The 27,269-nt window shown below is 40.9% G+C and overlaps 1 protein-coding gene across 3 annotated transcripts in view; it reads left to right on the top strand.

Annotated features, from left to right (window-relative positions):
• The window catches only part of FARP1 (FERM, ARH/RhoGEF and pleckstrin domain protein 1), a 183,250-nt gene that overhangs the window by 114,716 nt on the left and 41,265 nt on the right, over positions 1–27,269 (top strand). For 2 of the 3 annotated variants that reach the window (XM_086611160.1, XM_086611142.1), the window contains 10 exons: positions 963–1,005; positions 2,128–2,206; positions 4,653–4,750; positions 9,446–9,560; positions 12,822–12,969; positions 15,660–15,755; positions 16,257–16,420; positions 18,081–18,149; positions 18,883–18,958; positions 21,128–21,368. In XM_086611160.1, the coding sequence (XP_086467286.1) occupies positions 963–1,005; positions 2,128–2,206; positions 4,653–4,750; positions 9,446–9,560; positions 12,822–12,969; positions 15,660–15,755; positions 16,257–16,420; positions 18,081–18,149; positions 18,883–18,958; positions 21,128–21,368 (1,129 nt within the window). Of the gene's footprint in view, positions 1–962; positions 1,006–2,127; positions 2,207–4,652; positions 4,751–9,445; positions 9,561–12,821; positions 12,970–15,659; positions 15,756–16,256; positions 16,421–18,080; positions 18,150–18,882; positions 18,968–21,127; positions 21,369–27,269 lie in introns of all 3 variants that reach the window. The other variant, XM_086611151.1, reaches the window with a different exon arrangement.

The following is a 27,269-nucleotide window of genomic DNA, read 5'->3' as shown; positions in this document are numbered from 1 at the left end:
TCAAGTCATTCGACTTTTACCTTCTGCGTGATTGCCTCTCAGCTTACCGTAACACTTCGCCCAGGCTTTTCTCACTGAGACTAAAGAACAAGGGTTTAGGCTCTGAAAACTATGTTTCCACCCTCTGCTTCCCTTTTGAAAGCTGAAGGAGAGATCAACACGCCGTCCCGAAAAACGGGTTGTTAAAAAACAGATGGAAGTGATCTATATGCAGAAGTCACACTGCCCCCAATTAAGAAAGCCTTGGCCTGAGCTTCCGAGGTTTATAGAAAAGAGAAAATGTTACACAGCTATAAAGTAAGCTTCCTCCTGCCCAAGCTTTGCGTTGTGTCTGCCTCACGCCTTCGAGCTGTGGGAACATTCCTCTCCCAGGTGGTGGTGGTGGTGAGAGTCCTGTATCTCCATGGGGCCAAGCAAGGGAGCTCCACATTTATGCCCAGCCCTCCCAGTGGGACTCCTGTTGGGTCCGCAAAACCAGGAGGTTGCTTTGGTTTCTCTGTTTGCCCAGCGTTCCCAGCTCAAAGGCAAGCACCAGCCCCTTCAATTTGCCTTTCTTAAGATTAATTGCATTGAGGACCATAATGACAGTATAGGATTGTCTTTTTATGAACTCTTTGTTTCAATTGTTATTTCCACAAAACAAATGGTTCCTGGCTAAACACGCTGATTGTTGGTATCTGAGACACGTAAGGGAGAGGAGATTTCCTCGCTGTTTCCCAGCTCTGCTCATTTGTACCGTTTCAAAAGCTGTGCCACAGTGACAACCTGTTAACAGTGCTGTTTCCTGAGCATCTTTCCAGAGTTTTGGGGAGAAAACTCATTACTCATAATTAGGGAGAGCATGATGACCACACTGGAAAAGTTAAATAAGTAACCGATAATCTAAGCAGTGCAATGAAAAATGCTCCTCTGCGAGCAGTAGTTTGTTCAGAGATGATAACACCACCTTCTTTTGTTTTCAGGTGTGGCTTGATCTTTTGAAGCCTGTTATGAAACAGATTAGAAGTAAGTACTTCCTTGTTGTCATTTGTTTTGTCAGTCTGAGAGTACTTGAATAAATCAGGACTCTGTCAGTTGGGATCTTATCTTCTCAGCTTTCTTCACTGAATTTTGTTTGGATTACTTTTTATTTCTCATCTGTCATTAAAAGGCATGATGTGAAATTGTCACATGAACGTATGAAGGGGCTGACCCAGTAAGAGGCTGAGATTTAGTCAGTCACTAGAAGAGGCAGTGGTGGCAATGGAGGGAAGAATTTTATAGAGAAAAAACAGTGCGGTAAAGGAAGGATTAAAGGAAGCCTACATTGCTGAAAGGTAGCAGTAATCAGGATAAAAGAAAAAGAACAGGAGGATGTTATTACTGGGAAGGAGCTAGCAAATATATTACAACTGTGTGGGACATTGCTGCAGGCCTTGGAACTGTCTGAGACCAAGAGGAGAAAACGGTTGTGATAGGGCTGTCTGGGAAAGTTGTGGTGGGAAAGGACAGGAAATTGTAAATAGCTGTCAGCTCTAGGAAGAGTAGAAGTGAACAGGTAAGGTTTGGGTGATTTTGTTTCTTTGTCAAACATCAGCAAAGTTTGTCGTTTATTGAGCTTTGCCATTGAGATTAAGTTTTCCTTGGTGCCACTCTGGTCATATTAGCCTGAGTGTATGCTCTGGCACCTCTCTCCCTCACAAGAGATGCATCAGTCCTATTGTCACTGGTCGTAGTTGTAAGAGTCAGAAAAAATGTGCTGCTGTTAGAATAGAAATAGTAATTTGGTAGTGGACTTGAAAAATAGAGTATATTTTATCTCCCTCCTGTTCTGAAGAAAGAGAGAGAGATACGCATAATCCATTTTATTGGGTCAACTGATGTAATTACTGAAAACAGACTCAGTTTTGGCAGGGTATCCCTTGACCAATTTATGCTCTTTTATTGTGCGTCAGTTTTATTGTGCGTCAATTTTATTGTGCAATCTCTGAATGACCTGAAAACTAACCAAGGACAGGAGGGTAGCATGTATGTACGTATGTATGCACTGCAAGGTTCCATGAATCATCCTTTGTACATCATTCTGCGTAATAAAATTTGGCCAGCATGTTACTGATGTTCACTAACTTCCTTTGACTTTTCCCCTAGGACCAAAGCACATTGTTGTAAAATTCGTCGTAAAATTCTTCCCACCTGACCACGCTCAGCTGCAGGAGGAATTGACAAGGTTAGTAGCTGCATTACATTCTTTTTTTTGTTTGTTTTAATTCGGTCTCTGGTGAACAGAGGGAAGAACATGGAATTTGAGATGATTGGATGAGGATCAGTGGCTGCCTCTTAGTATTAGCTTGATGTTATTTGCCCCAACCTTGAATGCACCTGAAAAATAGGCCCTAAGATTCAGTTACAGACTGTGCTGAGAGGTTCTGCAAAGTGCAGGAGTCCTTTGCCTGCTTGGATTTGGGGCCCTGAGAGAGCCTTGCTCACCCCAAGAGAAGGCAGTTCGGCAACAGTGTTCTCCAAGAGCATTTGGCAGTGGTGTTGGAGGTGACCTGACTAAGGCGTATGTTGGTGCCGTGGGGGAGAGAGTTGTTTTGCGTGAATTGCCAAGTTGCAGCAGCTGGGGGACCCTATTCGTATAGCCAATGCAAAGGACAAAGGTTTGCACAGGTGGAAGTGTGACTTCAGAGATGGAGAAATGAAAAAGAGAGGAATTAAAATGAAAAGTAAAAGGAAGGTAGAGAAAGATACACAGATATGGAGAAAGAGTACCTTAAAGGTGTGTTTCTTCTTAGTGCATTTCGAAAACTTATTTTAAGTCTGAATTTCACACTACATTGGCATAAGGAGTCATATTTCTCTGTGATTAAATATGTATATGAGGGACCATTAAGGTTCTACCTCATTAACTGGTCCTTTCTTTATGGTCATAAACATTGTTTTGTTGCGTTATTTCTTCACTGCAACTTTTCAACTCTTTCTGATCTACAATGCTACTATTTTTAAATTACATTTTTCCATTTTGGTTCAGTATTTTCACTATTAGTTTTTATTTTCAATCTTCCCACAAGATTAAGCCCTGTTTTACAAAGAGCTCTTGTGTCCTTATGACTTGCTTTATAAAGAACAAGTCCACCTTTGTGATGCTCTGTGTTCACCTCTGTCTTGTTTTATTTTGGTAATAGAGCAATGGAATCGAAAAAAAAGAAATTATTGATATCTCTTGCTAGTCTGGACAGAGAAAAGTAGAAAAGTGGGGTAGGAAGAACGAATATTAAATTGAAAGACTTAATAAAAACAATAAAGGGATAAATGAAAACTCACAACATGATGTTACTAATGAAACATTTCTGTTTCCGCATAGATATTCTGCATATCAGTTGCTTAGTATGTGAACTGTAAATTGATTTTTGGTGATCTCTTTCTGCATCTGGAGACATGTCTCTGAATCCCAATGACTCTTTTAGTTAGATTTTAAATGTGTATGCTAGGGAACTTGAATATATGTACACGGCAGTGTGTAGGATGTGAAAGCATATCCACAGGGAACAGCTTCATCACTTGAAGAAGCGAGGAATGCAACAGTTTTGCGCTGTATTCTTCTGCTAGGGTTTATTTTGTATGGGTAAGCAGATGCCTGCAGGTTTCAAAAGGACATTATTTAGATCAATGTATTATTTCATGTGCTGTGTATGTTTCCATACTCCTCAAATCAGCTTGCCTTTTTCATTTAATTTACCTACATCTCTTCATTCAGAAACTCACTGTTCAATTGAGAGTTTTTCACTGAACCTATTAAAATCTAGTCTTATTAAAAACTATTGAGATCCTAGAATTGAGATCCTAGTATAAGTTCTCCAGAGGACCTGCAGGTTTTTATTTTGAAGGCTTGTTAAGGTGTCTAACCAGTTCAGGTTTCATACAATTGTAGCAGAAATGCCCACTGCTACCTGATTTTTTTCCAGGGAAGAATGTGATGCTGAGTGGAACTAAGCAATTTCAATTCCCATTGAAGCTAGAAGAAATTTAAATGTTGAAATAATGTCATGGACCTATGTTGTTTCTGCACTTAAACTGTTGATGTAGAATTACCCTATGTGGCTGAGATGGTTTGGAGGTGATGTCAAAAATGGCTGGTGCACGGGCGGTGCGAGTAATGGGGCCATGAAAGTGTCAGAACTAGCTAGAGTTGTGCGATTGAGATCTTACTCCTCGTTTGCACGAGTGCTAAGGAGGAAGTTTAGCGTTCTCCTTGTGTTCTACAAGAACTGATAACTCTAAATCACTGGTTTATCTGCATTTCTTCGTAGTTACAAGCAGCTCCATTATCTAGTGCTGCTTGCTGTGTGGTTGCTGAGCACTTAATAGCTGTCACATTTGCTTCCACTGTTGTATCGCTTCCAGATCTCATTGCTCTGGTTCAAGGAGAGGAAGGGGGAGAGAAAAAGAGAGATATCTCACTTCTGCAAAGCAGCGACCATGTAGGACTCTAGTGACCATAATACAGTATCTGTTATGTTTTATTTAGCCTCTAAACTTAGGAAATTCAGATCACTTCTGTAGATTCCAAAAAAGTGAAAGGAGCATGCAGCCAAAAGCGGAGTTGGTGTTGAAATACTTTCCCCTCTTTCCCTCATGTTTTGTGTAACTCTTTGTTTGTTTTTGTTTTGCAGGTACCTATTTGCATTGCAAGTGAAGCAGGACCTGGCACAGGGAAGGCTAACCTGTAATGATACCAGCACTGCCCTCTTAATCTCACACATAGTACAGTGTAAGTTCCCTTTTTAATTCTTTCCAGGAGGATAAACAGGATGATTGGTCGGACATGCTTTGCTAGGTTACCTGTTAATAGCTGCCGTAGGGAGAGGTTTAAGCCATATGAACAATTTATTGTATTTCTGTATAATGGCATTCAAATATAGATAATTTACTCTTTCTAATAAAGAAGAGCTGCTGGACACTGGATTTGCAGTTTTAAAGCATTGCATTTGATGGTCTGCCTAAGATCATTTAAAAAGCAAACTTTGCAGGCGGTGGCAAACAGGTTGAATTTTTCTCCTGAATTCCTGTTTCATTATACATTTTATCATCCCTGGAGGTGTTCAAGGCCAGGTTGGATGAGACTTTGAGCAACCTGGTCTGGTGGAAGATGTCCCTGCCCATGGCAGGGGCGTTGGAACTAGGTGATCTTTGAGGTCCCTTCCAACCCTAACCATTCCATGATTCTATGTCAGCCGAGCATTCGAATTCCTGGAGGTCTGTGTGCTGTCTAGAGAATGTAGTAAATAAACATGCTTAGAATGCTATACTGAGTCACAGTCCTAAGAGGAAACTGATAGGGAAGAAAAAATCAGCAACAGATTTTAAGCTTTTTTTTTTAATTGCAAAATATGCACCATAAGACTGTTCAGTAAAATCATACATTAACTTTGTTCATCACATCAAAGCTTCTTTTAGCTTCCAGATCACCTGAAAGGCAGTGTATGTTTTCCATTTCAAGACTTTATGAATACTTGTCTTGAGATTAACATTCGGAAAAAACACTTAGTAGCATGTATAATGGTCATGATAGACCATTGTTTTGAATGGTCATTGTACAATTCAGCTTTGTGTATTTCCACTGAAATGCAGTTGTATGGAAACTGCAGTCAACAAAGAGGTTCAAAGCTCTTTAGTGATGAACAGATAAATCTCATGATCCTTCATCAAAGTCTTTTTGAGTGTTAGGGCAGTTTCTCATCAGTTGCTGTTGGAAAGGCAGATATTGCATGGCCTTGTATTTGCTATGGTTATCATTGCCCAGTGTTGACTGAGGAGCAGTGAGAAGCTGTAGAGGAGCCTCTGTGAAATTCTGTATTCCTCATGTCATTTTAAAACTGAGTATTTTTGCAGCAGAGACCTGAAAAAAATAAATCCTTGGGGAGCAAGCTTTTTGTCTCTTTTAGTTTCTCCTGTTATGCCGTCCAGCACACCAACTGTAGCTCTTTGGTCAGTTAAGCTGGTTCTAACTTCCTTTCATCTCAGGAAAAAAAAATCCTTGATCGTCTGGGGGAAGTTGAGTATTGTTTGTTACACTGCATTCTGGGAGGATGAGTTGTCCTACTAAATGTCTGTGCACCAAAGAAAGATTTTAGGGAGAGGACAGTCTAATGCGTGTGTGTCTCTTCATTTGAGGTATTGCTTCATGGTCATCCTCTCCTGAGCTCTTATACTTTATACGAATTATTTCCCTTATGATTTCTACTTAGATCCTGTTTCGTGTCTTACTCATCTCCTATTGATAACTCAATTAAGTTCTTCACTGAACCATCTACAGCTCTGGTGTCTGAACTGCTCACAGTGCAACTGCTAGCTTGTTTTCCTAAAGCAACAGCATAAGAGGGTAAAACACAGGATGTCCTTTCATCTTTACAAGCTGTCCTTTTCCCTTCTCCCCACAGTAAAACTCAACTGAGTTACTCAATTCAGTATTTTTTCAGAATTCCTCCTTTATACACCTGGCTCTTCCCCCGACACACCGAGGAAGGCCGGCAAGAAGCATTCATATCAAAGTGTACAAAAATGGCAAATCCTCACTGTTGCTTTTACGCTGCTGAGATGTGTTATACAATTGGATTAAATAATTTTCCTCAGTTGCTGGAAATGCTCATGATGCATTTGAAATCTTTCTTTGTCCCCTTCACTTGTGAGCTAACAATGCAGAGTGATTATGAACTGGGATTTTTGGAATCAAGTAGTAATCTCCTTATGGGAGAGTAAGGTAAGATACTTCTGTACTGAAAATCGAGTTTTTCTGTCGTGTCAGAAGGAGAGAGGTGAGAGATTCATCATGCAGAAGTGAGACAGTATTTACAGAATCTGAACTGCCATTTTGGATGGAGGGATGTTGTGCCTCGTGAACATTTTTCTGTGAAAATCTTATCTGATTTATAGCTGCATCTTACTCACATGACTGTCTTTTGTATTTATTTTCTCTCTGGCTTACTATGCAGTAGCTAAAATATATTGCATATTTTTCTGCAACAAAAATAAAACTAGACAGCTGATAAGAGTAATGATATGAAAGTGGAAAGATAGAGAATGCAAGAGGTTAGGTATTGTATGTCTTATCAATGCGGTGCCTACGAGCAGTTTCCATGGGGGATATCTGATTCCAGGAGACTCTTATATATACAAGCTTATGTCAGTGTTATAGACTGTTTATATTAAATAATAATGACAGAAAATAGGTTTCTGTTAAATTAGCATGTATATTACAGAAAGAAATTCATATTTGAAACATTCTGTTTAAAAAATACCTGAAAAGCATTGTAGAAAGTGTTAGAAGTGAGAAGACACTTTGATACCACAAATGATGCAGTGAGTGTGTGAAGTAAGAAGATGGACTGATTAAAGGAAAAGAGCTGAAATACAAAGCATTAGACATATCAGAAGTGCTAATGCGGACAGAGTACAGCGTGGTGTAACGCACTTGCAAGATAAAAGAGAGCATCAGTGGAAATCAATCTGGCTAAAACACATGAGAAGATTTTGAAGAAGAGTTATACGCGAGGCTGACGATATTCAAAATATAACTCCCTCTCATTCTAGAGGGAGTGCTACTAGAAGGGCATTTAAGGTGGAAAAGGAGGGCTAAAGAGAGAAGGAAAAGCTGTTGAGTATGAAGTCAGAGAGAACAAATTCAGAAGTAACTTGAAAGCCAGGAGGACAATTTTGTTCATAGATTTGCCATTGACAAATGCAGAGAACATTATAGAAATCAAGTAGAAGTGAAATAAGAGTCTTCTGTGCTCTCGGCTCTGAAGAGAGACCTACAGAAGGTAGTTTAGGTCCATCCGTGTAAAAGGACGTACAGGAAATGAACTGCATTTTAAAGAATCCATGCCTGTGTTATTTGAGGCGTTGCAAACCTAGGTGGGCTTATGGCTTCACTGAAGAAGAGAAACTTGCCTGTCATTTGAGCAAGGGTTAAAAATGGACCTAAAGATTTGTGATGCTCTTTGAGGGATTGAGGGAGCTGTTTCTGAGATGGTGACAAAAGGGACATTTTACAAAGGAGAATTCTCAAAGATTCTGTAGTGTTTCTGCTGTCTCAAGGAATTATTCAGAGCAGATGGGATGAGGGAGGGCGTGGAAATCAGACAGTCTCAGTTATCAACTCTTTTCTACCTCTGACCTCCAAATTATAAAAAGTCAACGTGTGGCTGCAGGCAATTTGGGTTGAAAGCTTACTGCTCTGTCATTCGTAGGTGCTTTGGTCCTCATGTTCCTGCCTACAGTCCCCCTCCGCATTTGCAGGTACATCTGATCCCAGGCAAACCTTTTTCGGAAATCACCCGCGGTGTTTTAAACATCATCTGAAACCCTTCTTTATTCTAAACCAGCTTCTTTTGGACAGAACTGGATTAAGGGATCGTTTACCTGGGCAGAACTGAGATGAGGATGAGGCAAGGATCTGAGCTTGGGTTTGTGATGTCCGAGGTCAACTGTGCAGCAACATGTCTAAATGCCACCATTTTTTGGGGATTTAATTTGAGAGTGCTGCATCTTAATTTCACTGACATTATTAAGGTAGCAGCCTTTGTTGTAGTGTTATTGTTATTACTCCAGCAAATTTGCAGGCAGAGTTTGCTACGCTGTTCAGTGAAAATGCTAATAGCAAGATTTTCAGAGGCATTCCAAGAATAGCAGGCAACAAGATAGTAATCTGGCACCCACACATAGATTGCCTGCCCCTCCCCCCTCCCCCCCCAAAAAAAAAAAAAAAAAAAGGAAATCTCACTGAATGGGCTGCGAAGTGGAAGGTGGGTGTGACATACTGTTGCACACGTGGTATTGAATAACTGCAGCAGATGGGAGCAACTTTGAGGAGGAGGGAGACAGAATGTGTCTCAAACTGCTGCAAAATTAACAGGAAGACAAATGTTTCATAACCTCGTGAGGTGGAATACATGCCTGCATTGAAACAAGCAAACAAAACCATCTCTCTCCAGATTTTTCCTCCGAAGATTATGCTGTGAGGCATGGGCCGGGGGAGGAAGCTTGTACTTGGCTGCTCTGGGGAAAGACACCTGAGCACCACCATGCGTGTGAGGGAAACGGATGAGTTCTGCTGGGTTAGTGCTGTCCTCCCTGTCACATCCCACCCATTATCCCACACACAAGTCAAGGGAGCACTGTGATGACTTCATTTGTTCAGTTGACATCCAACAGCTACTTACTTGGTTGTGGTGGAGGGAGGAATCCTTGCACTTCTTCTCACATATCAGATACTAACACAGATGAAAAGGGAGGAGTGTGTGAAAGATAACGCAGTGGGAATCTGAATTGTAAAACTATGACACAGCTTGCGAGAAACTATGTTTGCTTCTCTACCCTCTTACCAGCTGTCTGCACCTTTCAGATTGCCCGAATAATTCAGATTTAATACAATGTTTTAATAGACTTTTCTTAAAATTCTCCATAGCTGAGATTGGGGATTTTGATGAAACCATAGATCGTGAACACTTAGCGAAGAACAAGTATATACCTCAGCAAGAAGCACTAGAAGACAAAATCATGGAATTTCACCGTAATCACATGTAAGACTTTTTTTATCCTTGTTATTGGCCTTTTTTTCCTTTGTTGTAGTTCTAACTGTAGATACATGCTAGATCATAAGTACAAGAGAGAAATGTACCTCTTGAGTTCCTCAAAGGTTACTTCTCAAAGAATGTTCAAGCCTATGAATGTCATGAAGGTTACTCCTGCCTTTCTCCTGTCATCATAACAAGATATTTAAAGAGCAATTGATTTTGATATTCATTCAAGCATGCCATTATTTTACAGTCTATTTCATACAAAATGCTTCAGTGCCGATTTTGTGCATGCAGGTATGATTGCAAATGATGACTGATCAGTCAGGCACTTCTGACAGCAGTTTTTTTGATTTCAAGGACATTGAGTGTTGCTTTTTCACCTTTGCATGCTGTATTTAGAGATGGATGAAGAGGAGTTTAATGACAGTTTTAGGAAAAGCACTAGGGATTTGGGGGAATAGGAATCAAGATGATGATGCAAATTGGTATCTTAAGGCCTGAAGGAAAGACTAGTAGTAAGAAGATGGAATAACACCCTGGAGGGAAGAAGACACCAAAGACACCCTGTTAATATTCAAGGATCACCTCATCCAAGCTCAAGAGTGATTCATCCCAAAAAAGAGGAAGTCAGGCAAAAATGCCAGGAGGCCTGCATGGATGAACAAGGAGCTCCTGGACAAACTCAAACACAAAAGGGAAGCCTACAGAGGATGGAAGCAAGGACAGGTAGCCTGGGAGAAATACAGAGAAATTGTCCAAGCAACCAGAGATCAAGTTAGGAAATCTAAAGCCCTGATAGAGTTAAATCTGGCCAGGGACATCAAGGGAAACAAGAAAAACGACTATAGATAATGTTGGTGATAAAAGTAGGACTAAGGAAAATGTGGGCCCTCTCCAGAAGGAAACAGGAGACCTGACTGAAGTACTCAACGACTTTTCTTCCTCAGTCTTCACTGGCAAGTGTTCTAGCTGCACCACCCGAGTCACAGAAAGCAAAGGAAGGAACTGGGAGAATGAAGAACTGCCCACTGTAGGAGAAAATCAGATTCAAGACCATCTAAGGAACCTGAAGGTGGACAAGTCCATGGGACCTGATGAGATGCATCCATGGCTCTTAAGGGAACTGACAAATGAAGTTGCTAAACCATTATCCATCATATTTGAGAAATGGTGGCAGTCCAGTGAAGTTCCCACCATCTGGAAAAGGGGGAATATAGCCTCCATTTTTAAAAAGGGAAAAAAGGAAGACCTGGGGAACTACAAGCCAGTCAGTCTCACTTCTGTGTCCACCAAGATCATGGAGCAGATCCTCCTGGCAACTACGGTAAGGCACAAGGAAAATAAGGAGGTGATTGCTGACAGCCAGCATGGCTTCACTGAGGGCAAATAGTACCTGACAGATTTGGTGGCCTTCTATGATGAGGTTACAGTATTGGTAGATAAGAGAAGAGAAACTGATGTCATCTACCTGAACTTGTCCAAAGCATTTGACACTATCCCGTACAACATCCTTGTCTCTAAATTGGAGAGGCATGATTTTGACGGATGGACCACTCAGTGGATAAGGAATTGGATGGACGATCACAGTCAAAAGAGTTGCGGTAAACAGCTTGATGTCCAAATGGAGACCAGTGATAAGTGACATTCCTTAGAGTTTAGTACTCGGGCCGGTGCTGTTTAACATCTTTGTCGGTGACATGGACAGTGGGATCGAGTGCACCCTCAGCAAGTTTGCCGACGACACCAAGCTGTGTGGTGTTGTGGACACGCTGGAGGGAAAGGACGCCATCCAGAGGGACCTTGGCAGGCTTGAGAAGTGGGCCTATGAGAACCTCATGAAGTTCAACAAGGCCAACTGAAAGATCCTGCACATTGGTCCAAGCAATCCCACACACAAGTACAGGCTGGGTGGAAAATGGATTAAGAGTAGCCTGGAGGAGAAGGACTTGGGGGTGCTGGTCGATGAGAAGCTCAACACGAGCCAGCAATGTGTGCTTGCAGCCCAGAAAGCCAACTGTATCCTGGGCTGTATCCAAAGAAGTGTGGCCAGCAGGTCGAACGAGGTGATTCTGCCCCTCTACTCTGCTGTCGTGAGACCCCCCCCTGGAATATTGTGTTCAGCTCTGGAGCCCGCAGCACAAGAAGGACATAGAGCTGTTGGAGTGAGTCCAGAGGAGGGCCACGAAGGTGATCCGAAAGCTGGAGCACCTCTGCTATGAAGACAGGCTGAGACAGTTGAGGTTGTTCAGCCTGCAGAAGAGAAGGCTCCGGGGTGATCTTATAGCAGCCTTCCAGTACTTAAAGGGGGCTTACAGGAAAGCTGGAGAGGGACTTTTTACAAGAGTATGGGGTGATAGGACAATGGGCAATGGATTTAAACTGAAAGAGGGCAGATTTGCATTAGCTATAAGGAAGAAATTCTTCCTTCAGGGTGGTGAGGCACTGGAACAGGTTGCGCAGAGAAGTTGTGGATGCCCCATCCCTGGAAGTGTTCAAGGCCAGGTTGGATGAAGCTTTGGGCAACCTGGTGTAGTGGAGGGTGTCCCTGCCCATGGCAGGGGGATTGGAACTAGATGATCTTTGAGATCCCTTCCAACCCTAACCGTTCTGTGATTCTATGAAAAGAGTTACAAATAAGGCACAGAAAGATATTTTTTTGCTGATAACACTTCAAGACTTGAACAGTTTCTTTTTGAGCTACATGGAATTAGATATGAGTGATAGGAAGTTCTACAGCAGTAATAATAAAAACTTTTGCATAGTTTATTCATGATTAATTTAGTGCTTGCTTGTGGGCTCACAACATTTATGTTAAGGATTTCATGTCTTCTGTTTTGCTTCGTTTTGGTATTGCATTCACTTTTTCAACGGAACAACATCCTTATACACTCCTATTTATGATTTTTAGGTGTATAGTATGTTTTTCTAATGGAAAATACAAAGCAAGGCAGTGAATTCTGTTAAAATTAATTGTTCAAAGTCTAGCTATTTCTGGTGCCTTAGAAATTTCAGTCTTCCAATCGTAATAGACAGTAAAATCCGTGGATTCTTTGGTATTGGTTTAATATAAATATAATATGTAATATAATATAAAGTTATCGTTCTAGCTGATACAAGCCCGGAGATGTAGATAAACCTTATGGATATTATACCTCTGTCAGGATTCAGTCTCTGATCAAATGTCTCTTTGTTCCCTGAAGGACCTGTTGATCTCTATTAAAAGTTGTGAATAATTTTTGTGTCTTCTCTGTTTTCTGTCTCAAGGGGACAGACACCAGCAGAGTCTGACTTCCAGCTTTTGGAGATTGCCCGTCGGCTGGAGATGTATGGAATACGCTTGCATCCAGCCAAGGACAGGGAAGGGACAAAAATCAACCTGGCTGTTGCCAACACAGGCATTCTGGTGTTTCAGGTTAGAGCTGCTCAGCACATGACTTTGTACTTTGTAAAGCAGAGAGATTTCTTACAGCGATAAGAATTTAGGACCTCAGCCATGTCTAAAAGAATTTGGTTGGGAAAATTCAGGAACTTACAAATTTTTTCTACCAATGACCTTAAACCTTTTATAGCTGTATTAGGTCCTTCACTTCCAGGTACTCTTACCTTATTTGCATGCACAAGGTAGAACTCCATCTGCAGCCACAATGTGCTGTTCAAGATGCAAACTGATCCACAGCTCACAATTTGCAAGTTGGTCATGCTGAAAGCTCCTTACATATAGGAGCAGGTAGGTTTTGCAGGCATGGTGCATACTAAATAGGTGTGAAGCAGGGACGAATAAAACAACAGGCAACTGCAGTACATGGAGAAAGACGCAGGCAGTGAATGTAAGCTCTCCGTAGTGTTAGTCAGAGTTCTTACAATTTTCTTGACCAGCATTGGCCATTCTACCTTTGCTGAATCCATCAGTCTTACTTCTTTCCCTAGAAGATCCAAAGTATTTTCCTTAGATTTTTTTAACTCTGCTCTCCTACTTCAGTCAGCCTGGTAAATGTTCATGAAGCATCATTAGTAAATTAATCAAATTCTTCTTCTGCAGTTCCCCTTAGGTAAATAACAAATCAGGCTTTTACAGTTGTGAAGGTATAGGCAGTCAGCTGGTGTAAACTACTTTCGCTTCAGATTAACTTATGTCTACAGGCATCCAAAATGCTACTTACCTCACTTTGTGTTAAAAACAGTAAGTAAACTGTTCTTCAAAATGTCTATTTTTACAGTTGTCAAAAAAAAAAACAATTTAACTGTTTGACCATAGCTAAAATACTAGCGTTTCCAACCTTATAAAGTACTTTGAGTCCTTTTATAAAGAAAACCAGCAACAAACCAACCCAGAAATATGTCTGACCCAAATGCTCTGACATCTCAATTTAAAAAAATTTAAAAATCCTGATCAGCTAAACGAATTGCTAGTAAACCCCCAAAACTGAAGCATAGGTTGAAGTGTGAGAACAGGTTGTTGTTAGAAATGCATATAAGTCAAAGAATTATATGTTCAGGCCCTTCCCCTGCTCCCCCACAATATTTTCATCAACTGAATTAATGGATTGCAAAGCCTTATAAATTAAGACTGTCTTACAGCTGAAAGTACGTGTCCACACAAAACAGTATGGACCTCACCAAGTCCCGGCAGACAGCTGAGATCCTTCCGTGAAGATGTAGCTGCTGGTTGAAGGCCCAAGGCCTGATTTGTAAAGCTCAAACTCGGTCATCTCTTCCTGTCCTAATGTGTCTGGGACTTTCAAAACAGGATTTTTTTGAACTTTCAGAAAAGCTTGGAAATTTTGCTGGATTAAGCTCTGAGACTGGATGCTGAAAAGGAAGTCAGGCTCTGAGCTGTTGGAGTCTGCCCAGCAATTGACATCTGGCATTAGACTTGGGGCTTCCTTCACGCACTTCATAGAGCAAGAGCCTTCAGCTCATCTTTTTATTTTGGATATAACTGAGAGCAATTGAAATACGAAGACCTCATTAGAATGACCTCAAGGAAAAGAAAGGTTCACTCACAATGGCATAAGCAATACTCAGACTTATTTTAAAGCCTGCCATTTATTTAGAAATGAGTGTCAGTGCTGCTGAGTGTACTAAGGGACATGAATTATGTGATTCGCAGACAGCAGGTTGACTTAGCAGAGATCATCACACTGTCATTACTCCTACATCTGTCTGGTGATGACGCCCAAGTCAACGTGGGTTTCTGCATTTAGCAGTCCTGTAGTAGCTCTCTGAAATTTCTTTACTGTGCTGTAGGCACAGGTTTGTATTGAAATCTTTAATGAACAAACTGCTGTAACGAATATTTTAAAGTAATACCTCTGATACATTCTAACAGATTAAGAACAAGACTTCTGGGGAGTAGGGGCTAATGATGCAGTGGCTGGGAACTGTAGTATTTTGAAGATAATTTCTCTCAGGCTTCCTGTTTGCTTCTGGTTTTTAGTTGCTTTTTTGGGGGAAAAGCATTTTGTCTCTTCAGAGACGTGATTTATTCAAGGTTCCTTTTACTTCTGTTACTTTCCATGAAAGGTCAAAATACTCCCAGTATTTTGCACTTCCCATACAAAACTTTCAGTCACTGTTTTTTTCCCCCCCAGTTAAGTGATATTTAAAGGGATGTTTATTTTGCCCTGTAGACAGACGAAGAGGAAAGAAATCTACCCCACCTAAGTGAGGTGACTGTGTTAGGTGTCTGGATTCCTTGCGTTCTCTGTAGCTAGTAGAAAGAGAAGGAGGCAGAGGCACCTCTGGGAGGTGACTTAATCCACTGAAAATCAGAGTCTGCGTAGTGGAACAAGGTAACATCATCTGGGCAAAAGCTGTTTTGGCCACCCTGTTTTCTGCAGTGATACTAGCTTGGGTACTTTCGCATCAGCTCGGTATACCCAGTCCTATAAATATGCAAGAGTTTAACCATAAGTACCTGCCTTCAATCACAGCACCAGGTGCTTATTATGGTTCGCATTATCAGAGGATGAATGATAAGAAATATCATAATTTCAGGTGTAGTGAATAGATGGTTTAGTTTATGACAAGCTTTCTGTAGTGGTTTAGATTTCTCCATTTAGATCTGGAATGCGTAAACTCTGCTGGCTTTGTTCTCTGTAGGGTCACACCAAGATCAATGCCTTCAACTGGGCTAAGGTTCGAAAGCTGAGCTTCAAGAGGAAACGATTTCTTATCAAACTACGGCCTGATGTGAATGTAAGTCCTTTGCAGGAATTCATGAAGTCAACAGAAGGTTATTTAGTGAATTTCTAATCACAGATCAAACGTCTGTTTTTTTATCACCTCAAGAAGACTGTTTTTTGATTAATTGCATATATTCACACTTGGTGTGTTACTGCATTCATCAACCTGGACATGTAAACTGAACGTCACAGAGTCTTCTGGCTGTGACTCTGGTAGTATATCAATGGTTCTCAACTCAACAAGTTAGAGTGTGTAAGCCACCTCTTCATGTGTTAATGTTAAGACCACTGCTTTGTCTCTTGTCATATTTGTCAATGAAAGGAAGTTTGAGTAATAGCTCTGATATTGCCAGGCAGATCAGTGATGTCTCAAAGTGGAACCTGTTAAACCTGAAAGCTGATGAGTGGGGAAAGCACTTTTTTTTGTAGCATAATGCCTGCTTTGCCAGTGCATCTCTGTGGTGTGTATTGCTTGCTTGCTTGCTTACATTGCAAATGCCATCTCAATTTTCAGAGTTCGTTCCAGGACACCTTGGAATTCCTTATGGCCAGTCGAGATTTTTGCAAGTCTTTCTGGAAGATCTGTGTGGAACATCATGCCTTTTTCAGGCTTTTTGAGGAACCTAAACCAAAGCCTAAACCTGTTCTTTTTTCTAGAGGTTCATCATTTAGGTTCAGGTAATGTCTGCATTCTTCTTTCTACCTTTGTTGCCTCTCCATTTCAAAATCACATTCATTATGATCTAGGATTAAACCTGTTGTTTTCAGCTCCCCTTTTTTACCTTGTAGTTTACTCCTTTATATTTTTCATTGCATCTTCTCAGCCAGAACAGTGCAAAGAACACTGAAAAAGCCTGCATTCATTTTGTAGAAGCTGTTGCAAAGTAGCTTTCAGGAAGTAAGATATAAAGGACCTAGGTTCCACCAGGTTTCACATAAGAAAATTCAGCTGTGATCTAAGCAACACTAGCTAGCAATTTTTTTTTGCACTCTCTGTATCCTGTGCTTCTAGGATGAGATCTTTCCTATGTATCAGAATGGACATTTATATTTTCATTGCATGTCCCTGTGGTAAGCCCATCTCTAAGCAGCTAAAACCAATGGCTTGTCTTCATGCTGAGACCTTTATGCTTGCAAAGAGTTTGTGAGATGACCACCTATGACCTAAGACCAAGTCTACCTGTAATATTTATAGAGCTGTAAAAAGGTTTTTAATAGTTGGGTTATTTTTTTTTGTTTTCTTTCACTGGCAGAAGCCTTGTTGTAGATGTCACACTGTGTATGCCAGGAGGGAAATCCTTTTATTCATACAGTTTATTTTGTTTGCGAAGCTGATATAAGCTGAACAGCCAAAAACCCTCTGCTGAAATAAACCATACACTCTAGTTTCCTTGCACAAGAGCATAGTAGATATGGCCATTCTCTCTTCCCACTTTGTCTCCTATCTGCAAAGTAAGTTAATTAAGATGGAAGGACCTATGTTAGGGTAAACAAGCTATAATTGTTAAGTTTCTGCGTGAGTAAATAGAAGACTGTAGGTGCATTTAACTTACCTCCTGGTTTGGAGAGCAGGTTTTAGCTACATCCTCCACTCTCTGTGATCTGTGCTATGTCCATTCAGTAACTTTTTCCACGCCTTGTGGTAATTCAGTTAGTTTAAAGCCTGTAATAAACGGGAAGAATTTGGATCTGTATTGAACATTCTTGAGGTGTGGATTTCCTTTACTGCTCTTGGTTTCCTTTGGAGTTTATATCTTTGCACACTGGGAAGTGCTGGGCCTTCTCACTACTTTTTCATGGGCTATAGCAAAATGAAGGTTTCCAGCCTAAATCTCTGCAGAAAATGTGTGTATGTTTAGTTGATGTGTATCATATTGGCAACTGAGTCAAGGAATAATTTCAGTGGTTTTCATCGTGGCTCTAGGGTTTACTGATACCAGGTAAGGCTGGTATTTGACTCTCAAAAGGGTTCAGGAATGTTCTTTGCTCATGAGAGGAAAACTTAACCCTTGCTCAACTTTCTATGGTGATGACTTCTGGTAATGTAGTACCCTATAAAGGCCACACAACTGAATTTAAGCAGTTCCGAAAAGACATTAAAAAGTAGCTCCATAGCTAAGACATAAGTAACGGGCAAAATGATCAAAATCCGTGTGTACCTGACCAGGTCCACTTATGATCTTACGTGAGTTTTTACCAATGGTGACAAATACTTTTCTGGTTGCTGTGACTTCATATGCAGGCCACATACATGTTTATGATGACCAGGAGATACATTATATTAAATGTGGCAAATTCAGTATCTCAGATTAATATTTTAACTGTGGTTTTCTTCCAGCGGTCGGACTCAGAAGCAAGTTCTTGACTATGTGAAAGAAGGAGGGCACAAAAAAGTGCAATTTGAAAGGTGAGAGGAAACAAATTAACTATCCCAATACTTTTAAGCAAAGAAAATTCATGATTTCCAGTTAGTTATGTTCTAAAATCTTGGCATTAGTCCAAGTGAAAAATTCCTTCTTTGCTAGTTTGACAGTTTATCATTTGTATAATATCCTCTTAGTCCTGAATGTTTTGGCAGAAGTTGACATAACCTATAGTTTACTCAAAATCAATAGTCTTCAATCTTCTTTTCAGCAGTGTCTTACCATCACAGGTAACTTCCTCCCATATTGATTTGCACCCTTTTTGGTGGGATGTGGTTAATGTATGTGAACAGGCATATTCACCTCACAATAAAACTGAAAAGAACAGGAATAGGTATAGCCAACCTCAAGGGAGAGGTCGCCAGTGAAGGCTTCCAGCTTGCTAGAGCCAGTTCTGTCTGAACTCGTCTTGCTTGTGGTGAACTGAAAGTAATGCCCAAAATGTCACAGAGCCCATGATAACAGTTTATTGCTTATGACTCATGTTCTGGTGATAGACCATTTTTGCTTCAGTGCCTCTCCCTTTTCTTACAATGGTGTGTTTGCAACACATAGCACATTTAAATTTTACAGGAAGAAGGAATGTTCATCTGTTTTGGGGCAAACTCATGAAAGCTGCTATTCAAAGGTTTTGTTTTAAAGGAGGCATGTCTCTTGATTCCTTTTAGTAGAAAAAGCTGAAACAGCTTCTTACTGTGATATTCCTTTTATCTCCAGGAAACACAGCAAGATTCATTCCATCAGGAATCTGACCACACAGCCTTCAGAACAGCATACAGAGGTGCCAAAACAAGTCAGTGATGTTGATGAAACCCTGGATCATGCCTTTTGAACATTTCTCACTGATTGCTGTTTTGAAACTCTAGGATCATTGTTTTCTGCTCACTTTCCATTTAACTGGGAGCCCTGGGTGCCATAAGTTTTAGGTTCTGCAAGTGGAACAGCTTCATTTCCACTGCGGAACAGAGTTCCTTCCAGATATACCAGGCATTAAATAAATAGTGAGCTCGTCTGAGCTGTACTAATGACCATCTGAAAAACTACAATCCACAGTGTTACTGCTGGGGTCCTAGATTATAGCTGGTTATTGCATCTGGGAAAAGTTTAATTCTTTTTCTTCACTGGGGAGTCTTGGTTGCCCATGACAAGGCATTTGACTGTATTAACCAAGGAGGAGAAGAATTATTTCCTCAGAAAAATTACATCTCTGGACTTTTAAGCCATTATCTCTGGTAGATAGCTAATGTATTCATCTTCAGCTCCCCTGTTTGCAAATCCAATAGCCCAATAGTGGCAAGGTTGCAGCAGCTGCATGTTCCTAGGTCCAGCTAGTAAGGCTGAGCATGTGTTCACTATAGGCACCCACATAAATACACATATGCAATATATATACGTATATACACACAGCCAGCTACACAGGTAAACATAAACAGAAAAGAGCACTCCCACAAGCACGAACAGTGCCAGTGGCCTCTCCCTGTTCCACTCTTCGGCTGATCAGGATGAAAGTTCATTAGTGGAAAATATGTATACATATATACAATATGGATCCCTCCTGCAACTGGTCTTAGACAGCCTATCCAGTAGTGGGCGTCTGAGTCCCCAGGTCTCCCAGTGGCTGGCATCTGGACATACAAGCCCCCAAGGCTCACAGCCCTACTCAGATTGCCAGTACTCAGATCTACACGCACACACTATGGACTCCTCCAGTAATTCATCTTAAACACCCAGTCTACCCAGTGACTGACAGCTGGATCCCTTGGTTCCTGGTTACCTCACGCACAGACACATGCACATGCGAAGGTGTCTCTCCAAAAGCTGGTCCAGACTTACAACATTACCAGTAATTGACCCCCAGGCCTCATGGTCTTTCCAGTGTCTGGCCTGACTTGTGGCTGCTCCAGTACTAGGTTCCCAACTCTCTTACCCTACTTGACAACTAGTCCAGTTTAACGTTTGCTAGCAATTGCATTATTGACCTACCCACCCAACCAATATGCACGTGCCCTGGTCTCTCCAGTTGCTGGCATCCCTGACACACCCAGACCTTGGGCTGGTGGCTCTACTGGGACAGCCCTCAGGGGAGCCAGGTCAGAGAGCTTCATTTCCTTGACTAAGTTATTGGAGTTCCTCCACCTGCCAGTGTTTCTTTGTGCTCATCCGTGTTTGTGGAGGTAAACCTTTAATCACATAACCTTACATTAGGTAGAGCTTAAATGGCAGGAGCAAGCTTCTAGATTTATGTATTAAAGTACACTAGCCACATCTTCACCTTTCTTGCATTGCTTGCTTGTGATATTCACAGTCACTGTCATTCCTACAAGTCAAAGAACCTCAGAGAATTCTACTACAAATGCAGCCCATTTCAAATATCTTTTAACATTTTAATATTGCTAAGACAAGCTCGGGTAGATAAAACATGACTACTGGGCAGATGTGACATATTTCTCTATGCAGAAAAGCCAGCCCAGGAATTAGTGGCAGGTATGCTCCAGGGATTTAATGTGTTCAAAAGCTCACACATGGCTTTTTTAGTGTATGTAAGTAGGCTGTGCAAAATTTATCTTAGGCATTTATCTTTTTCGTCCCTCCAGCTTCTCAGAGTAGTTCGAACAGGTTAACTTCTTAGTGTTGGTGGATGCCTCAGGGCATTGAAAAACCTCAAATACCCCTTTTTACATATCACCACATTCTGTCTGCCTTCTCTTTCCTTGCTTAGCTAATGTATTTTTCTGCTCTTAAGATCAGAGACCTCTTTTTCTTCTTCTAATTCATTCTGAAGCTTGGGTTGCCTCTTCTGCTTTCAACAGACTCCTGTGTTACTACAAGATGCAGTGCAAAATTCTGGTGCATAATTACACATAGCCTTTTCCCTCTGGCTCCCTTCCCTCCCAAACCTCTCTCCTCCCACCCCTCCCTCCCGCTTTGTCTCCCCCTTGCCTTCCCTCCTTTATCTTTCCAGAGCTCTAGCTTTGCCTATGGAGACGACAATGATGCTGCAGCAGTGCAGAGCTGCCGGCAAGAGAAGGAATTGAAGGCTTCAACAGAAGACACTGGACAGCACAAGAGTCCTTCTGTGAAGAAGAGCCCAAAGGAAGGCAGAAAGGTGGATGGAGCAGTGGTGTCAACAGTGGAGGAAGAAGAGGAGGCTGCTAAGGACAGGATGCAGCAGAACAGACCTCAGTCACAGCAACCAAGCACAGGTCCAGCTTCCAGGGCTGCTCATGGCAGCAGCACCTCCATTCCTTTCATTGACTGCAGTGATGTAGATAGCGAGTATGATCTCCTCAGAGGACAAATAACCCGGTCATATTCCCAAACAAATGACAATTATGAGGGTGATTTGACCAGTGGTGCCTATATTCACTATAGAGATGAAAATCGCAATAGAACTAGATACAGGGATTCCTCGGCCTCTATAAAGTCTTCCCAGTATCTCTCTGAAGAGTACCTTGATGATAACCCAGCTAATCTCTCCTTCTATACTGGGGGAAGCCCCAGGATGCCAAGGCACAGCTCACTGGTTGATGAAATGTTTAGAGGGTCAGGGAGTCGTAGTCCACTGGCCACTCCACTGCCTCCCAGTAGCAAAGGGTCAAGCCCTAACATGAGTCTGAGTAGAACTGGCTCTCAGGGTTATGTCTCAGAAAATGGGCATGACTGTAGAGTGAGGACTGGGGAGGAGGACAGCCATGCCAGTAGCTGCCATGGGTATGGCAGATATTCTCCAGGTTCTCAACGGCCTCATGCAGAGAAAATCCCAAATCTCTGCAATAAATCAGTTACAGATCCATTTATCCTGAGCCAGATATCCTCAACCCCTGGCCAGGAGTATAGGTCAGAGAGATACTGTAAAGGAGACAGCGTGGCTAAGATGTCTTCTCCAGAAGGCAAAATGATGGCCAATGGTATGCCAGCTGGGGCACAGTCAAAGCAGAGCCCTGTCATGCAGTCGCTGCATGCCAGTGGTGTGATGGATCACATGGCTGCAATCCAGATGATGGAGGGCTCCACCAGCAGTGGGACAGAATCTAGCGATTCCGACTCGGAAATCATTAACCCCTTCACTCACCCTCTGGTGTTTGGAAATCCCATTGTACTGAGTTCCTCTCCCATGCCTAGAAATAAGTACTCCTTTGGAAGCCTTCAGCTTGATGAGGAGGTAGAGGAGGATGTGTCTGTTGGCCTCAGTGATGAAGATGGTGTGCAGGTCTTCAGTTGCTAGGGACCAGGGCGTATGAGACCAGTGGATACTGTGATTGCTCATTAGAGTGATTGCATCTCCTGGGGCTTGTGAAGAGTGGCTGGTGATCATTTCAGTGCATGGACTATTTCAAATGTTGTCGTTGGACTGACCAGCCAGAGGGAAGGGATGCTAGAAATACAATAATGAGGATAAGTCTCAGTGAAGCTTAACAGTAACACATCTCCTCTGAAAGGCAAGAGGAGAGGAAAATTATGACTGATTTAGGTACCTTTGTAAGACTTTATACGCTCACCTGTTCTTTGTATGAAGTCTATTTCAGGTGTATATTGTAGCTTCTTTGACACTTGACTAGTTATTTTGACAAAAACGAAAATGAAATTAAGTAGGTACTTTGTGCTCTTTTGTATGTCTATTACAATTATTTTTTTCTCTCCCATGTAAGGAGAGCAACTTAAGAGTGCCTCAACAGAGTTAGGGGAAAAAAAAAAAATTAAACTTACGGCCAAATGCAGGCAGCTTGATATTCAAGAGCAAGACTTGCTGAAATCTTGAAATATGCTGGAAAATCTTTTCATAGCAAGAATGTGTTTGGTCTACTCATCTTCATAACCCATTTTATAATCTTAACTGAGGATACAAATTAGGCATGTATACAGGAAAAGTGACAGTAGTGGCTTTTTCTTCAGTGGGTTCATCAGGCTGATTTGATGATGGAGGTTTTGAAACTCCAAACTTTTCCTTGGGCAAGAAAGAACAAGATGAAAGATACAATTTAAGTAAAAAAAAAACTTACATTGAAAGAGCTCTAATGAAGAGTGGTATGAGTATTACTTGCAAGGCAATCCTTTCTATCCTCTATCAGTGTGGTATAAAAATTAATTGCAAGAGATTTTTTTTTTCCTCTTATTCTTTCAGTGGAATTATTCATAGAGACATCAAAGTTCTGTTGTGGGTGATTTTTGGTGGGGGGCGGGTTGGAGATGGTGGCTGTTTGATTTTATTTTTGACTTTGATCATGAAAAGTCTTTATCTGTATCCAATTAGTCTGTTGCTGGCTATTGTTTTAATAGTGTCACCTCATGAATTTTTCATCCCTTGACACAGAGAATGATTGGGACTAGCTGTGGTCCAGGCTGATTGTCTTCTGCACTGTACATAGAGTAGCGAGATTTTGGCACGTGTGCAGAAGGACAGAGAGATTAATTCTTTGTAAACTTCCTTTCACAGGCTACGAGTATTGAGAATTAAGGCTGTGTACCGATCAAATCTGATTGTAGTTTCTCCAATTGAGAAAATCCAGATGAAAGGTCTCCTGTATGGAAAGCCTCCTGCAGTTAGAACTGGGAGACAAGATGTGCTCTTTAACACTGGCCTTAATTTTAACTTTTATATATTTTTCTTGTGGGGGAAGGGAACTAAATTTGAGACTTTTAAGTGATGAACTGCATTGTCTGAACCGGAGGTCACTTGCAGTGATCCGCATCATGCAGTACATGCATGCAGCAATGATGAATCCGCCCACATAAATACTGATGAACAGGTCACAGAACTTTGTAAATCTAGACAGTATAAAAATTTCAAGATTGTTTTTACAAAAATAATAAAGTAAGAAGTGTTTTTAAATTTTCTAATGCCTTGGTCTATGCACATTTTAACAAGAGTTTAATCTGTGTGAAGGATATTTAAAAAGATACATACAGTAGTTAGACATGTCTTGTTATATACTTTACTTTTTTGCAGTAAAATATATCTTCATGTAAACATAAGTTTTAACCTGCTCATGCTCTTTAGTGTGTTGGCTTTCTTAAAGATTAGATACCTTATTTTTGAACAGGAATGATTTAAATCATCTCTTTAGACAGTGATATTTTGGTGACAAGGAATGCTCTTGTTTGTTCCTGTAGTTGAAAGCATGAACCTAGAAACAGCAAGATTGATAATTAGGGAAAAGCTTGCTTGTATATTATTCTAAAAGGAGGTGGTTTGTGTTTTGGATTTAGAATAGCTGTAAAATAATTGCCTTGAACTTCTCAATATTTAAGATGAAATATAGCTAGTTGAAGCCTGCATTAGCAGATAGTGTGAGCATGGGGAGTGGGTGCATGAGTTTCATTTTGATTTTTTTGCTGCCTGTGCAGCAAAAATACCAGTAGTTATATTATACGGTAGAGTAACAGCAATCTGGACAAATGAATTAATTGCTTTGTTAGCCAGTAAAATTAGAGTTCAAGTGATGGATTTTCAACAAAAGGATTTGCAGTCGTTTCTGCTACTTAAGGGAATGGATTTCATATTGTTTGGATTTAAGTGAATATAGAGTTTTATAAGTGGTATGTACTATTTTGCATCCTCTCAAATACTGTTTTCAGGCCCGATTTCTTCTCTCATATGCCTACAAAGATAATGGATTTATGATTTTACAAGAACAGACCTGCTGGTAGCTGGAGTTAGCTTAGTTGCTAATAAAGTATCTCAACAGCTTTTTCTTTTCCCTTTTGAATATTATTCTCAGAAATGAAATATGAGGATTTCTCTTGGACTATTTTCTTTCATCTAGCATTTTTTCAATTTTAAATGTTTAAGTATTTGTTGTTGTAACACATGTAGAATTCTTCCAATTTGAAGAAATCAAGTTTTAAAATTACATAGGAAATAATTTCATTTAGGATGAATCATTTTTGCAGCATTCTTACGCCACTGAAGTTCAGTTTAATATCAGTAGACAAGCATTTAATTAAAAACAGTCTGTGGGCCAAATTCCTCCTCCAGAGATGTGGTTCATATCTGGGCACTTGCCAAGAATGGTAAGTGAGAGAGCAGTTTTGAATTGACATTTTCACATAGGATCAGGTCCCTCAGAATTCATCTGGGAGTTTGTTTCTGCAGGACAAATACAGAAAGACCTTGGAGGAAAGAACAGAAACCTTTGGTCAAGGCTGCGGATGGGATGAGATGAGATGAGATGAGATGGGGGAGTTCTTGTTGTTGTCGTTCACAAAGCACACAAGGGAAGAGACGTCTGTCAGCTCAAGTTAGTCGTTGCGAGCATTGATTAATCTGTGTACCCTGGTCAATGGCAGCAGTCTAAGAATACCCATGTCTCAAGTCTGACAGAGGTAGCTACAGACAAAGTAAAAGATTCATTCTCCCACCAATTCCAGTAGATTTCAGAGCGTGGCTGATGGTACTTTTGATTCACCGTTCTAAACTTTTTGTTCACAAGAATTAACTTTTAAATCCCATGAAGCGCCCAGATATCCTTAGAGAGTTGCTACAAATGATGGAGCTGAATCCCAGCAGGACCAAGCAGCTACGTCTACTCCAAATGAGTAGTCCTCAGCCACCTATCTCCTGTCCTTCCAGAGGATGTGAAGGAAGCCTCTTGTTGGGCTGTCCAGATGGCTTATCATTGTGCTGAACCAACTCTGTCCACGTAGTTGGATGACTGTGGAGACTAGTTGCAAAAGCAGTTTAGGGGTTTGTCCCAAAATAACGTGCAGATGTAGTTAGTCTATGGATAAAAGGCACCCTGATTCTTCCTTTACCATTCTAAGTACTTGACCACGTTCAGTCATCTGCTACAGTGAATGAGAATAGTCATATCAGACAATTTTAAGTTTTGTCCAGCTCAGCAGCAGCTCAAACTTACTGTGTCCTGTTGGAACCTTCTTCTGGAGGTTGGGTTTTTTTTTCGTATCAGCCTTTCCTAGAATCTAGTTTTCCTCAGTGACCAGGGATATAAAATTTGGGAATAAATTTAGCTAGATGAAGGAAAGTCGAATAGTGGCAAGTTGATGTAAGAGCCAGGACCTATGTAGGATATTGCAGGTATGGAGTTTTGAATAATTTGTATCTGAATGGCCTAGACTGCACTGTTTTCGGTTTACGTCCATATCTCCTAGCAAACATACTCCTCATGAATGACAGAGGGGTGTTCTCAGAGGATGATTTGCACCTAGTGCTGCAGTTATCTTGAATCACCCATAGCTCACAGGCCTGCCTGACATGTACCCTCCCATTGTAGTGCACGCTAAATGCAAATTATATCAAAGAAAAACTAGAAGTTTCTGTAGCTGAAAAATGTCAACGTGTAACTGAAAATTTTTAAGTTTGCTGTATTTGCATGTACCTTATGTGAGCTATATGAAGCTGAGTTATAAAGTAGATGGATGAGCATAGTGAGAGTTGCATGTTAATAATTTGAAAAATTAAATCTACTAGTTTACTTGAAGATTAAAGGGCATGCAAGATTAGACAGAATTTTCTCTACAGAGCAGCATCAGCAATACTGAACGTAATCCTTAGAATTCAGCAAAGGGTAAAAAATAATGGTTTGTGAATTAGTTCACTAAATGGGGCTAGTATTATTAGACCAGACTGCTTTAAGACCTGGTTTTTCCCCCTTGAATATTTGTAGGGCTGGTTTCTGTTTGCACAGATGTTTGTGGAGCAGCTTTTATTAGTTGAAGCAGCTGTATTCATTCTGAAGCAGTAGCATTCATGCCAGAAGCTCCTCTCTGGTCTATCTGTACATGCAATTACTTGGTGGTGACCAGAGAAAGTCAAATGGAAAGCGAGTTAGGCAGATCTAAAACCTGTTTATAGCTCCTCTCTTTCTTCACTGTGCCACGATAAACACGCACACATCGGGGCCTCTAGGGTTGGGAAGACAAAGGAAAAGGGAAGAATAGGAAATATCTTAAGCACTCTAAAAGTGTCTAGCCTTATTTATTTACAGTTCCCTTTAGCGTAGCATGCTTTCCACTCCTTTCCTGAGCATTTAAACCCCACTAGTTTCATAGGATACTCGGAGAGCAAGGATGGTGTTGATCAGTTGAATTGATGAAGCAGACCTTATTTTGAATACTGAAAATCAGTGATTCAGATCTCATCAGTG

This window comes from Tauraco erythrolophus, chromosome 1, assembly GCF_009769465.1.
Source record: "Tauraco erythrolophus isolate bTauEry1 chromosome 1, bTauEry1.pri, whole genome shotgun sequence".
Taxonomy (NCBI): domain Eukaryota; kingdom Metazoa; phylum Chordata; class Aves; order Musophagiformes; family Musophagidae; genus Tauraco; species Tauraco erythrolophus.
The sequence above is the reverse complement of the archived record's forward strand: the minus strand, read 5'-3'. Positions and strand labels throughout refer to the sequence as shown.